This window comes from Delphinus delphis, chromosome 2, assembly GCF_949987515.2.
Source record: "Delphinus delphis chromosome 2, mDelDel1.2, whole genome shotgun sequence".
In the NCBI taxonomy this organism is placed as follows: domain Eukaryota; kingdom Metazoa; phylum Chordata; class Mammalia; order Artiodactyla; family Delphinidae; genus Delphinus; species Delphinus delphis.
The window spans coordinates 38,433,616-38,449,301 of record NC_082684.1 but is presented as its reverse complement, the minus strand read 5'-3'; the positions used below and the strand labels follow the sequence as shown (position 1 = coordinate 38,449,301).

The 15,686-nt window shown below is 39.1% G+C and overlaps 1 protein-coding gene across 4 annotated transcripts in view; it reads right to left on the bottom strand.

Moving 5' to 3' along the window:
* Positions 1 to 15,686, bottom strand: part of PPP2R5E (protein phosphatase 2 regulatory subunit B'epsilon) — a 153,549-nt gene that overhangs the window by 31,299 nt on the left and 106,564 nt on the right. For all 4 annotated transcript variants that reach the window (XM_060004434.1, XM_060004435.1, XM_060004437.1 and 1 more), the window contains 2 exons: positions 12,092 to 12,193; positions 5,693 to 5,785 (listed from right to left, as the gene is read on the bottom strand). In XM_060004434.1, coding sequence (XP_059860417.1) covers positions 5,693 to 5,785; positions 12,092 to 12,193 — 195 coding nt within the window. The remainder of the gene's footprint in view (positions 1 to 5,692; positions 5,786 to 12,091; positions 12,194 to 15,686) is intronic.

Below are 15,686 nucleotides of genomic sequence, written 5' to 3'. Positions count from 1 at the left end.
CCATGCTGTTTTAATTAATGTATCTTTACAGTATGTTTTAATGTCTAATAAAGTATCACTAGTTTTCTTTTTCAAAAACTTTTTATTTCATGAACTCTGAAATTTTCAAATAGAAAAACTACTGAAATTTTAATTAGAATTGCACTAAATGTACAGATTAATTTGGAGAGTCTATGGGCATTTTTATGATGGCAAGTCTTCCCACCTAGGATTACGTTACATTTCTGCATTTATTCAAGCCTTCTTTGCAAAATTTTTATTGTAAGTTTCACATAAATTTTAAAATTTTGTTTCAAAATGTGGAAGTTTTAAAACTAATATTGGAATCAAGAAAAATAAGACATCCTACCAATATGGACAGGTAACATAATATGAGGATGTGAAAAGAGTAATTGATATTTAATGAGCAACTATTAGGCCCCATATATGCTACCAGCAGACATTTATACAAGTCATATTATTTTATCATCATAACAGCCTATTTTTTTGTAACTTGTAAGAAAGACGACTGTTATTGTCATTTTATAGAAGAAAACACTGAGGCTCAGAATAGTCAATTATTTGCCCAAGTTTTCAGTACCTGTTTAAGACTGAAGGTAGGGAGCCTGTGTTTGTATCCATAGTGCCAATTCAATTAAGAAGATTTAACAGTTGTCAGTTTGGGGGTATATCTTATTTTACTGAACAGTACCTCACTTATACTGTTACCCCATGTCATGAATGAGGAAACTCGTGCTTAGTAGCAAGCGTATTAACTTGCTGAAAGTCACATTGCAAGTAAGCAGAAAAGCCAGGGTTTGAATGCAGTTTCTTCTTATCCCACAGCTCATATTCTTAGCTCCTAAAATATACTTAGAGTACATAGGGGAGTAAGGATTCCAATCCAGAGCCTTCTAAGTTTCTCTTCACTACATCCTGTTAAAATAGCCCAATTCTTTTTTTTTTTTTTTTTTTTTTGGGTACGCGGGCCTCTCACAGTTGTGGCCTCTCCCGTTGCGGAGCACAGGCTCCGGACGCGCAGGCTCAGCGGCCATGGCTCACGGGCCCAGCTGCTCCGCGGCACGTGGGATCTTCCCGGCCCAGGGCACGAACCCGCGTCCCCTGCATCGGCAAGCGGACTCTCAACCACTGCGCCACCAGGAAAGCCCAAAATAGCCCACTTCTTATTTTGCTTTTGGGGATGCAGGAATCAGAGTCAGAACAGACTGTAAAGAATACAGCTAGCTGCTACAGAAAGTAAGTGTAAATCTTGTGGCTAGAATAAATTATGTCTTACTAAATAAAAGAGTTCTGAGTTGAAAACTCTTTTTGAGATCTTTGAGAATCCACAGAGAATAAGAAATCTGCTCAAAGAAAAGGAATAAGGTGAATGTCATCCTGATTTGCAATAGGGAAAAGTATGAGGGTTCCCATGGCACAAGAAAACCAGGCTAGGACCAGGTAGCACCTTGGGAGTCCATGCGGTAGAGAAAAAAGAGGGAAAACTGAGGGTAGGCAAAATGAATGAGCTGACTAGACGGTACAGACATACGAAGGACCTGCCAGCTCAAGGACAGTTAAGGCATGGTGGTCAGAGGAAGAGGACGGTAGGGTGGGATGGGGGATAACAGGATAGAATCTCAGCAATAACGCTCAAGCTCCAGCAGGCTCACCCATTGCCATCAGGTCTCAAGTCGGGACCAAAACTCTTGAGGAAGGAAGCTTAGGAGAAGCAGGCAGGGGATTGAGTCCCCACTCCTAGAAGGTGTTGGGGCAAACTTAGGGAAGGAAAAGGAATAGGAGGCCAACTTTACAGGTTACGAACATGAATGAACAGGGTAATTTGGAAGTCGGCAGCTGATAGGCAACCAGAGCTTCTCCCCATCATGAAAATTAGTGCACTGGTTAGTCACAGGATTACATTCAAGTACCACTCAGTGGTGCCGTTAATTCCACCAATACCCTGCCTGACCCTTTCATAACTGATGCAGGCACTGAGGTGAGCCCTGGTCTAAAGGCTGAGTTCATCAACAGGTCCAGCAGAGGGAAGATAAAGAAGGCAAAAAAGTTGAAAAAATGAGGCAGGGACTGAAAACATGAAGCATAAGTAGATGAGCTTCACTATTTATACTTTATTACTTGTCTCTCACAAAACTTGGGGACAGATGATCAGTGCCATGATTTGCAAGTACTTAGGGCAACATTACCAGTAAACCAATAGTAGCCCCCAGAAGTTCACTAATGCCCCGTGGCAGACGAATGGCGTTCCTTTTTATTTCTTTATTATTATTATTCTTTTCGGCCGTGCCCGCAGCTTGAGGGATCTTAGTTCCCTGACCAGGGATCGAACCCAGGCCCTTGGCAGTGAGAGTGCAGTCCTAACCACTGGAGAGCCAGGAAATTCTGGCATTCCTTTTATGATAAAGTTCCAAGGCCCATGGAGGAGGGGAATGCTGTAAACATGAAGTCCTGGCTTCTACCATCACATCTGATGAAGTCTCTACACTCTCCTTATAAACAAAAATTTTAAATGCGAGGATGAGGACATCCCAGGGTAAATTTCTTTTTCTTTTTTTTTTTAAGATACTTTTTAAAAAAAATTTATTTATTTATTTATTTATTTAATTTTTGGCTGTGTTGGGTCTTTGTTGCTGTGCACAGGCTTTCTCTAGTTGCTGTGAGCGGGGGCGGGGGGGCTACTCTTCATTGTGCTGCACGGGCTTCTCATTGCGGTGGCTTCTCTTGTTGCGGAGCACAGGCTCTAGGTGCACGGGCTTCAGTAGTTGTGGCACGTGGGCTCAGCAGTTGTGGCTCGTGGGCTCCAGAGTGCAGGCTCAGTAGTTGTGGTGCATGGGCTTAGTTGCTCCGCAGCATGTGAGATCCTCCTGGACCAGGGCTCGAACCCGTGTCCCCTTCATTGGCAGGCAGATTCTTAACCACAGTGCCACCAGGGAAGCCCCCATCCTAGGGTAAATTTCTAACCGGCTCAAGGAGGGAATCCAAACACTGTTATTAGTGAATCTGTGCTAAAATAAAGTGAAGTTGCTATAAGGCATGCCACCGGCCTCTATCCTGAGTCCTGGCTAGTTTAACAATTTTAATCAATGGCTTCAATGAGACCAATCGCTAGTAATCACAGATGTGATTGGAAGGCACAGTGAATAAGGTGGATGACAGAATCAAGATCCAGAAAGACTTCAGAAGGCTGGGGAGATAAGATATTCCACAGGAATACGTGTCAGATCCTACACCTAGATAAAAAAGCAAACTGTAAAATGAACAAGGGAAAACGAAAACGGGTTTATGACAACATGTGTAAAACTAAATTAGAAGTCAGTTAAGACCACAAGCTTATTAACCTAAGTTAGCAGTGTCATGGAACAGCAATAAGAGCCAGTGAGACTTCCCCTTTAAGAAGCCTAGCATCCAGACAAGGGAATGGAGACCCCCAACTCTAAGCTGCATTGGATCGACCAGGCTCAGGGCACTGTGTTCAGACATAGATGTCATCCTTGAAGACAAATGGACACATGTTGAAGACCAAAAACTGACAAATGAGACAGGGTTGACAGAACTAAGGACTCAGTCTAGAGCAGAGAACACACACTGACAGCTGGTAGGCTAGATCCAGAAGGCAGATGGCTTTAATTCATTCTGAACAGGATTTTAAAACTATCAGAAAATTTCACAAAAAAACTGAATTTGGGATAAAAAAATTTCTCTTGGGGAAAAAAAAAAATGTCTGGCAATACTTAAGAAAGAGGTATTGTCAAAGCTCCCTTCAGTAGGAGCTGGTCTGCCTCCTATTGTCTGACATCTGGCCACCAGACTATTATAAATGAGCCTATAGGCATTTGAGTTGTAACTGCTGTTTTAGAGAAAAAGAGGCAAGAGGTAAATACAAAAGCTGTGTTCTAAGACCTGAAAGGTTATGCCTGGGCTAGTGATATACTAAGGGACTCTTCTGAAGAAATAAGGCCAAAAGGTATCAGGTATAAGGAGATTCAACATAAAAAATAACTTTCTAACAAAAATGGAACAATCTACCTGAGTATGTGGCCCTTTCTCACTGAAAAAGGGCAAGGAGAGGTCACCCCTCATCAGGGTCTCAAAGAAAACTGATTCACGGCGTAAAGAACTAGAAGAGACAACCCAAAATGTCCCTTCCAAGTCTGGGTTTCTCTGTTGTTTTAATTTTAGGAGCTTTATCAGTACCCATCAACCACGGAGAGCACACTGACTGGGCCCTTTGCAGGATTTACTGTTTCCATGTCAGCTAAACACAGTGTCTACTGTTGAATCATTATCCGATCCTCTCGGGCACTTTAATTTACCATAAATGTAAGAGAACCTTGTTTTTCATCAGTGCTGAGAGACGGGGGCTACTCCTGCGTTGAAGTCATTCCAAGTTATGGTAAAGGGAATCACAAGGAGGCATCATGGTTTAATGGACAGAAAACCAGAATAGGAAATGTGCTGGGGAAACCTGGATAACTTTTCTAGACCTCAGATTTATTCATCTATAAAATGGGCACAAAAGTTAGCCATGTCTCCTCTAGATAGCTGTATAAATCAAATTAAATAATGCATGTAAAGGTGGTCTGACAACTATACAGTGCTACAGAAATGCAAGGACTTTCCAATACAAACACAGACCTGTTATGTCTTGCTTTTGTTTTGCCTGAAATGCATTTTACCTACTTGGGATAAGGGTCTGGATCAACCTATTTCCCAGTGATCCATGAATCTACCTATTTATCTACTACCTCTCTAGCTATATATCAAATCTCACTTTTCCAAGACTTCTCAACCTAGTATGTCCAGAATTCTAAATGTATTAATTTAAGGAACGAGGTCATCACTGAGGTTAGCAACCTTTATCCAAGTAAAGCATAGGAGATCAGTTTTCTCCAAAGTAATGCTTTAAATTTGAAGTTCTGCATATTGGCTCACTAGGAGATATTTATTCTTTTCCACATAAGGCATCTCATTGATCACTTAGAAAGGAGTTACAACAATCCATACATCAGTTGGCTCAAGTATGCATTTTTTATAGATGAATGTTAACAAGAGCAAGGAGATACTACCTAAATATTCAGGGCCATGAAAGTACCCAATTCCGGGGTAAAAATATATGATTTACAGTTATAAAATGTAAAATTACAAATCAAGAAAAGTACGTAGGTATCCTGAAAAGTTCCAAACAGATAGGTGAGAGTTGATCTCTTCAAGGGAATCTTAAGGTGTTAAGCTGTGCTACTTCCTAGTTGTGGAAGCTCACCAGTACCCTGACTTTGATTATTTATTAAAGCTTACCTATGCTCTAGACCATGCCTACTCAGTTTTAACAGATGAATGAAATAGTTTAAAATCCTTATGCAAATAAAAGTTTTCAAGCTTACATAAGGATTCACACAAACTAGGGTTATACAAATGAAATTCCTTTATAATTAAACTTTAAGAAAGAAAACTGCAGGGATTTAGGCATTAGCATTCCTTGTTGTTTAAAATGTAATTAATTTCCAGCACAATAAACTAAAGAGGTACCTATTACTTTTAATGGGCAATAATGAAAAATAACTTATGTGTATATATTTGTTTACAGGGTGATATAACTGTCACTGTAAGATTTTGTTAACAAACATCAAGAGAAAATGAGATAAAGTGTTATCAACTGAAAAACAAATACATGCAACCACAACAATGTGCTTACCTGTAATACAAATTTCTGATCTATGTATTTTTTGGCAATGCTGGGTTGGAATTCTTGGCTTTCCAAAAATCGTATGAAAAACTCATATACAAGCTGCAACAAATAGGTCATCGTTAATTTCAAAATATAATTCACTGAGAATAGTATCAAAAACCTTAAAAAGCTCTAATACTAAAACTGACAAGGGGTTTAGTAGGTTTTAATATCATTCAACTAGCAGTGCCAGCCTTTCTTGTAGCTCACAGCTGCTGTTGTGATTTTTAACTTTTTAAATGTAAAATCTGGAAACACAGCCAAAGAGAGCAAATAAAAATATCCCATAATCTCACCATTAAGAGTTAACCACTGTTAACACTTTAATGTATAAAACTCCCAATTTTTCTCTATACTTCTACAATATACCAATGTACTATAAATTATATATATATATAAAATATAGTTTTAAAACTACTTTTACCATCTAAACAATATATTGTGGACAATTTATGCCAACAATATCTAAGCCATCATTCTCAAGCTACAAGCAGTCCATTATACATATTTATAATGAATGATTCCAATACTCATAATTAATTTAACCAATATCCTATGCTTAGACACTTAAGTAGTTTTTAAATTACTTCTCTATTAAATTATGCCAGAATGTACATTATATAACATGCATCAGTGTGCACGTGTCCAATTATTTCATGAGGAAATATTTCTAAAAGTAGAATTGTTAGATCAAAAGATATCCAAACACGTCAGGATTTTCAACATTCATTACCAATTTCCTTTTAGAGAGTTTATGGCAATTTACACTCCTCTAAGCAATATATGATGGTGTATCAGGATATTCTCATCTGCAAAGAGTAAGAATACTCTCATCTGCAGAGGCAACCTCAAATAACCGTTTTAATAAACCGTGGGGGATCACTGTTTATGCTCTTTGCAAAATAAATCTATGTTAAAGTATACATTAAATCCTGGTGTAGTATACAACAGTATATCAAAACCAGGACTTTCAAGAGACAGGTAGACACTGGGTTGAAAACCTAGCTCTACCCCTTACTAACTGTGTGATCCCAGGCAAGTTAATTTCTCTAAAAGTCTTTTGCTTCAACTGTATAATGGGGATGATAATCCCTGAGATTAATGTGATTTTTTATAGATATATTGCCCTCTGCACAGTGGTTAACACATATCACCACTGTCATTACTGTCAATATTGCCTGAAACAGCATACTCAAACTTTTTAGTCTCACTCCTTTACACTGAAAAATTACTGAAGACTCAAAAAAGCTTTCTGTTTACATGAGATATATATATGAAAGTAGAAATAAAAATTGAGAAAATTTAATATATTTATTATTTTAGAACAATAAAATATATCACATGTTAACATAACTAACATTTTTGTGAAAAACAAATTTATTTTCCAAAAAAGTTACTAGGAAGAGAAGCACTTTTTTATTTTTGTAAATCTCTTTAACAGCATATGAAAAGACAGAATCTTGGGCTTCCCTGGGGGCGCAGTGGTTGAGAGTCCACCTGCCGATGCAGGGGACACGGGTTCGTGCGCCGGTCCGGGAGGATCCCACATGCCGCGGAGCGGCTGGGCCCGTGAGCCATGGCCGCTGACCTGCGCGTCCGGAGCCTGTGCTCCGCAACGGGAGAGGCCGGAACAACGAGAGGCCCGCCTACCGCAAAAAAAAAAAAAAAGAAAAGAAAAGACAGAATCTTATCTGTCTCCATATTCAAGCTGTCGTAATATACTGTTTTGGTTAAAGTATATAAAGAAAATCAAGCTTCACAGAAATCTACTAGTATGAAAAAGGGAGAGTATGTTCATAGTTTCTTCACATAATTGTAGATACTTTTCTTTGATACTACACCAGAACTTGACAGTCATTTCTTGAAGAAAAGTTGCAGTTGTAGAATCTGAAACTGTATCAATGAATTTTTCATACCATTAAACTAAATTCCAATCATCTCTCTTGCACTTTGGATGATCTTTACCCATGCATGACTGCCTAACATCATTCATTGGCCAACTGGAAAATATCGGTTCACTGAGTTATGGAGATTTTTCAAATGTTGACACATTTCATTACATACATACATAGTATCAATAAAAGTCACATTCCTTAATATCTCTAACTTTATTAAAAAAAAGGCTTTAAGCTTTGGGGAGCTGTAAAGCTCAAGGTAACAGATAAAGGAAAGATACAGCTTTTCAAAATTCTAATTCTAAATTTTTCTTCAATGCTTTAATTTTATCAGTAGTAAAACAATTGTTTGTTTGTTTTAGAGAAAACATCCACCAAATACCCAAGTCAGAACAACCATAGTTTGTCAGGTATTCTTTCAAGTAAAAATGACAGTTCATGAAAAAACAGCTAGTTTAGCTTGCAGCTCAAACAATCACACAAATGTTTTAGCACAAGACAACTATTCAGTATGCAGCAGATGTGCTTTATGCATACTTTCCATTTCATCATGAAGAATATTATCTTTAATGTGTACTCAAAGGTCAAGATTTAATAAAATTAATAATTTTTGCTGCTTCTTCAAGGACATTCTTGATTGAAATTGGCTTTTTTTTTTTTTTAATTGTAAGTGCATGGCAGTGAAGAATATGACTACTAGACCAGTTGGGCACAACTGCCTTATTTGTGCTAACACAACAGCAATTTCAACCACCACTGCTTTTACAAATATTAGTGCAAATGTCAACACAGTGAAAGGAGCAAACAGTACAGTATTATTATAAAACTACTTTTGACCTTGCAGGCCACTGACAATTAGGTCTCAGGTCCCCCCTAAGGGTTTACAGATACCACTAACCTAAATGTGTCACACAGTGACCTTGTGACTTGAGACTCTAACATTTAATATTAGGTATTCACATTAGGATTTTACTTCTTTATAAAACTATGTTTTTCTCTCTGAATTCAGAAGAAACTTCTTTCCCAGTTATCTGAACATTGCCAAGTTGTACTTCTAGTCATAATAATGCCTGAGTTCAAATACCCCCTAGAAGGATTGTTCTTTTTCCAATAAACTAATCTTTCAACTCTTGGTTTTACAAACAGAACATCAGCCTTGTTCAAATAACCCATAAAAAGGGGTTTCATCTCTCTTTTGATTCCTACAAAGTGGAGAGATTCTCATCTTCCAGGCCTGACTTGTGGGCAAGCAGGGCTTTCCAGTGGGATTGGCAAAATGTCCTCTCCCCTCTGGTCCCTTGAAAGCAGTTATGGTTTAAAAAATTTGATGGAAACACTTCAGACATATTAATTAATAAGCATAAATGTTCTCTACTTTAAAAGACAGATTTTACCTAACAATCAAAAATCTCCCTTGAGTTTCTAAAGGGAAGGACTAGGGACTGCAGAGGATAAATTACTTTTCAAGGTCACATAAGTGAATTCTTCAAGGAACACGAATAAAAAGACTTTAGTATTCTGGTTTTTCAGTCTCCAGTGTAAAGCATTAAAAACAATCCCTTAATTGTAAATGGAAGTCCTACAAAATTGTATTCTACTATAAAAACAGACCCAATTTCAAAAAATACGCAAAAAATAACCATGGTAACCATGGGATACCAGTTTAAAAGATACCAACGCAGATAATAGAAAAGATCAAATGACACACATACAGTAGATCTTTTGACATATGTGAACTAAAAATTTGTAGATTTAATACTTTTTCTTATTTTTAAATATCCTCAAAGATCCATGATTTGTTGTAATGAGTAATTCTATACGAGCAACAATTAAAATCAGAGAGTGCAGGAGCAGACAGTGAGGCAAGGAGCCTAGCCAACCACCCAACAACCATAATGTGATTTTGTTGTTCTCTACTATTGTCAGAGATTTGGTAATAAACACCGTGCTTCCTTGCAAAATGTGGGCCAGAATCAGCAGCACACTGCTAATGCTGGAGTTAAGAAAAAGTGAAAAGGCTGAAGAAAGTGCTGTTTGGGTCTGGAAAAATCGATTGTTGGATCAATCATAAAGTAAAATGTTGAATTTAGTGATGGGTCACCACGACATGAACGACCTATCACGAACAGAAAAGAAGTTTTCTTAAACATTCAACGAGGGCTCTTGCCAGCACTAAAACCACTTATTAGTGAAAATGGAAAGGTGACTGATTTGTGGAGTCAGAATATACAAAGAAAACACAGAATTCGTGAGACAAGTCAGGAGCCAGTACAAATACTTCCATAAAGCAAAAGACAGTGCCTTCTGACTTGGCCTTTGCTATGAATGAAGGTTCATTTGTGAATTTTAAGAGTAGATTTCTTTTTTTTAAAATTAATTTTAATTTTATTGGAGTATAGTTGATTTATAACGTTATGTTAGTTTCAGGTGTACAGCAAAGTGATTGTTATACATATACATATATTCATTCTTTTCTCTTACAGGCTTCTTTACCTGATCCAGCCTATGTCATGTTTCCCCCTGAGCTAAAGAAGGGGAGAGAGGACTACAGGCTGAAACAAGATGTCAACACAGATGAAACCAGCCTGTTTTGGAACACAGTTTGTGACTTCAGATCCATTAAGGGTACAGGTCTCAGCATCACTCCTCACTGTTGCTTTGGTTTTAAGCATTGCAGATGAACTAATGGTTAATGTTCCTGTAGTAAAGACACAGTGTAAGCTCAAGATTTTTGGTGGCAGAATTCTGCTTAATAGCTTTAGAAATTAATTTAGACCCATATTTTATAGAGTCATTAAGCTTAGCAAGGATTAACTGAAATACTGAGTTAAATATTGAGTATGATAAAGTTTATCATACTTTAGGGGAAATTTATATCTATGGCGATCATGATTTAGAGTATTCAAAAAGCTCCTGCAAATGGCAAGAATGGTCTACTCTCTCTTCTTCAGGAGGTAGACAAGACAACAAGTTGAAGCTTTGAAGACATCTCCTTCCCTGTCTTTTCAACCACAAGATGCAGGACTTTTCTGAGAAAAGTATCTTTTTTGTTTGCTTTGTTTTTTAAATTTCTTCCAGACTATACTGCACTTCTGTGAACTGGTGCCAAGCATCAAGAATAAGACATGACAAAAAGTCCATCCATTCAAAACAGTAATTCCATTTTTTGTTTTCTTTTTGGATTTTTTGTCATAATCTGGGATACACCATGAAAAGCACAAGTAGTTTTGCAAATTTCTTAGATTACAGATAGTATGTCTGGCACCTTATAAAAAAAAATCAAACATCTAAGATAGTAAATCAACTACAATGTTTTAACTAATTTACTCTGTATTTTGGCATTGGTAGCAGGAATACATATGTATTACATGCCTAGGTAAGAGTTGAGAAAACACAGCCCCTGAAAGCTCTCCACATAACTAGGGGAAAGAGCATTACATGTATATCTGCAGCAACCTTGAGCTTCCAAAGCAGGACAGGGAAAGCTGCAAATTTATGTCAATAATTCTGAAGTGGGGAAAAAAATAAACCCTTAGAATATCTCTAGGCCTTATCTCCCTGCTGCATAGTTTTCTGCCCTTCAGAAAGTCAACTAGTAACCGTGAGCACACTTCTACAAAGATGCAGTGACTTCTGCCTTAGGGTGAAAATGGACATGGTCATATTCCTTCTCTACCACCCCTTCCCTCCTCACTAGCTGTCACACAGCCTCTGAGGACATTCTAACTGAATGGAAAAATGGCTTTGAGGTTCATTACACTCACATTTCCTTGTTCTACTCATTTGAGAAATGCTGGCCTTGAAAGAGGGCAGCCAGGAAAGGAGGATGGAAAAGGTCTGGTATGGATAAGTAAATACGATACAAATGGGCCTGGTGCTGGGAAAGGAGATGCAGGGATGGTCCTAATCTGTCCTGGCACATGAGGATGATTGGAAAACATGGCCTTCTCAGTGCAAGAGTACAAAATTGGCCTTTGCACAAGATTTTTCTCAGCTATTGCTCTTCCTTACAACACTGTGAAATAGCTATTGCAATTTGATTTTGCCCTTCCAGGCTAAAGAAACACATTCGTGGTTATCTTGAAGACAGGCATTCAAAGTCCCCTGGGTACCTAACTGCTGAAAATGAGGTACGTACTCTGTGACCTAATCACATCTAACTAATATTAATGGAAAATAGTTCTGTTCTTGTTTGAGCCTCCAGCAGGAAGGATCACATAGAAGCTCTAATAAAATCACTGGCTGAGCATGCAACCCAGGAGGGCCCACCCTAAAGCATTATAATGCTTATTATTTTATTCTTTTGGCATCCTAATTATCAACAGTAAGAAACATAAAAAGCATTCTTTAGCTTTCCAGTAATGTACTCTAATTTGATTTCTTGGTGAATAAGGCCTTCAAGGAATTCCCATGCTAATCAGCTAATGAGTTAATGGATCTTTCTTTTATAACAAATAGTAGTTCAAAGTACCTGTAAGTGTGGCCACGATGCCTCAAGGGTAGGTTCATCTTCTTCTGGATCAAATTCATTGCTGTCACTAGGAGGGAGAGTTCTGAATATATTGCAAGACACCTAAAAATAAACAAGCAGCAGAGTTAGCTGGAATGGAATCACCTCCTCAGCAGCCTTACACAAGGTCTTTGCAGCCAGCAGAAGGGAACCCAGACGACAGATGACAGGAACACCACCAGACTGGAAGGAAAACTCTTTCTATAGGCTTTGAAGCCAGAACCACCTCCAGGAAAAGATGGAAAATAGCAGAGCAGCACCCTCTTGACCAGTACTTGGAGTCCTTATAAGGCCTCCCCCACCCAGGTCCCTGTGATCTTACGCCTCCTATCAAAGCTTGTGCTTCGTTACTTATCAGTCAAGCGTGCTCCTAATTAATCAGTTTACACTAAAATATAAATAACTGTTAATGGGCTTCATGTATTTCCCTTCTCAGGCTTATTCATGATTTGCAAATTTACAGTTATACTAATAGTAAAATTTCAGGCATCTACAAAAAGCAAATCAGAAAAGATATTTCAGAAACTGAAGTTCTTAAAATCATATCTAATCTGTTCTCAGTTGGTTTACAAAATAGTAACAATGCCCAGGGTAAGATACATCTGTAATACAAATTTCTATAGACCAGGTATTTCTTTACCATGGGAAATTTCCAGATTAAATCCTGGATGCTCAAAGAATGGCCATGAGTTGATAACTGTTGAAACTGGGCTATGAAGAGACGAGGATTCATTATACTATTCTACTATTTCTGCATATATTCCAAGATTTCTATAGTAAAATGCTTATTTTTAAAATGCTGTTGCTACTACTTTGCAGTAACCTACCCAGGGTTCCTTCCAATTTCTATTCTGTTTCTTGTTCTATTACTTATCTATCCTCTCCTAATGACCCAAATGTATCCTCAGATCTAAAAAATAAAACAGGGGTGGGGAGGGAATTCCCTGGTGGTCCAGTGGTTAGGACTCTGAGCTTTCACTGAGGAGGGCCCGGGTTCAATCCCTGGTTGGGGAACTAAGATCCTGCAAGCCGCCGCTGTGGGCCAGGAAAAAAAAAGGAGGTGCGGGGTGGGGAGAGATTGCACCAGAAGCCTTTGCTGGACTTTCTGTATAAAGTAGAAAATACGAAGCTATGATATGTTGCTCTGAAAGAGGGAAAAAGAAAGGCTTCTGGAGGCCCATATAATCTGAATGTGTTTACTCATTCAACAAATAATTATTAAGTGCCCATTATGTGCACACACTCTTCTGGGCACTGGGACAATAGCAATGAACAAAGCAGAGAAAAATCTGTGCCTTCCAGGAGTTCATATTCTAGGTAAAGTCATGATTATCCCTATTTTCTAGATATGGAAATTAAACCCAGATGTGTAAGCTCTGGAAAGAAGATTTGATTTTATTCTAAGCTCAATGGGAAGACACCAGTGGATCTAAACAGGGAAGTGACATGGTTTGATTTTTACTTTAAAAAAAAAAAAAATCACTCTGGCAGCTATGTATAGAACAGACAGGAAGGGTACAAGTTAGAAGTCTGTGGAAGTGGCAAGATATGATGATGGCTAGCAGAGAAGACAGAAATAGAATGATTCAAAATATATTCTGGAGGTAGTATTTGCTGCTGGCTTGGATGTATGGGGTGAACGAAAGGAAAGATTCAAGGATGAGTCACAGATATAAGGTCATTTACCAAAGATGGAGATGACTGGGAAAAGGAAGTTTTCTTTGTTTCCTTGCCTTGGTGGGGAGATCCAGAGATCCAGTTAGAAATATGTTAAAGGAGCAATATCCAGGAGCCAATCAGACACATGAATCTGTACCTCAGAGCTGGACAGGTCAGGACTGGAGACATACAGGGACTCAGCAGCATGCAGACGATATTTAAAGCCATGGGACTAAGGGATCTCCTTGGAAAGGAATGAATAGAAAGAAGGGAAAGGACCCTGAGGTATCCAACATTTAGAAACCAGACAGGAAAAAAAAAAAAAAAAAAAAAAAATGGCCAAAATAGGCAAATGAAAAGGAGTAGGAGGTAGGAGAAGAAAACAGTAGAGTAGGGGGGTCTTAGGAGCTAGGAGAGAAGAGTGTCTTAAGAAGGAAAAAGAGGACAACAGCAGCAAATGTTGTTCTGAAGTGGACTAAGATGAGCACAGAGCAGCACTGAAGTGGGTACTGTCATTCCCCAATTTACCGCTGAGGAACTAGAAGCATGGATGTGGAGATCTGAGGTTACTATACTAACACTATAGTGGAGCTGTCAGGCTCCACTATAGTGTTCTAGAAAAGTGGGCAGACTACCTCTTTTGCTCTCCTTTAGCTTAGATGACTGAAAAAAAAAATTATCATATTAGAACATTTTTGCTATGGCTAATTACAGCATGCACATTTATATTATTTTACTTTGGTTCCTTCCAATGATTATTAAAAATTATGTTTACAAAGAAACTGGTGACTTTTCAAATAATCATCAACCAATGACTTCTCTTCAACCAGCCAGTCATACTGTAATCAAAAGAGCAAAAATCGGGCTTCCCTGGTGGCGCAGTGGTTGAGAGTCCGCCTGCCGATGCAGGGGACACGGGTTCGTGCCCTGGTCCGCGAAGATCCCACATGCCGCGGAGCGGCTGGGCCCGTGAGCCGTGGCCGCTGAGCCTGCGCGTCCGGAGCCTGTGCTCCGCAACGGGAGAGGCCACAGCAGTGAGAGGCCCGCGTATAAGAGCAAAACTCTTTTAATTACTTGTTTCTGAATCTTCATTAAACTACATGTGTATTTCAGAAACTAAGTTGAGTTTTCATCCCAAGTGCATCATTTATATTTACTGTACTCTGTAACAAGTTTTATTTTCCTCTCCCAAGATGTGAAAGTAAACCAAGGAAGGAAGGGAGGCAGGGAGGGAGGCAGGGAGGGAGGGAGGAAGGACAACTATACTTCAATAAAAATTAATTAAAAAAAAAGAGAGAGAAAAAGAAGAGAGGGAGAGGGTGAGGGTGAGGGGACGGGAGGGGAGGGGAGGGGAGGGGAGAGGAAAGGAGAGGGGAGGGGAGGGGAGGGGAGGAGAAGAATGTCTTCTGTAATTAAAAATCTGGGTAGGGATTCCCTGGTGGTGCAGTGGTTGAGAGTCCGCCTGCCGATGCGGGGGACATGGGTTCGTGCCCCGGTCCGGGAAGATCCCACATGCCGCGGAGCGGCTGGGCCCGTGAGCCATGGCCGCTGAGCTTGGGCGTCCGGAGCCTGTGCTCCGCAACAGGAGAGGCCACAACAGTGAGAGGCCCGCGTACCGGGGGGGGGGGGGGGGAAATCTGGGTAAAAGGACACAATCTTCTGTTCCTCTGAACTCTCTGACACATTAACATTCTTATGGTGCCCATAATGGGCTGCAGCAAGCATTTGTTTCCATATATGTCTCTTCCCACTAATTAGGAATATGCAATGTCATATTCACATTTGTTTTCTTGGAACATATGGGGCATCCAATAAATGTTCACAAAATAAAGGTTTGGATATATAATAAAACTGTATGTTTTGGTTTTCCTTTAACCAAATTTAAATTTTTGAGTGA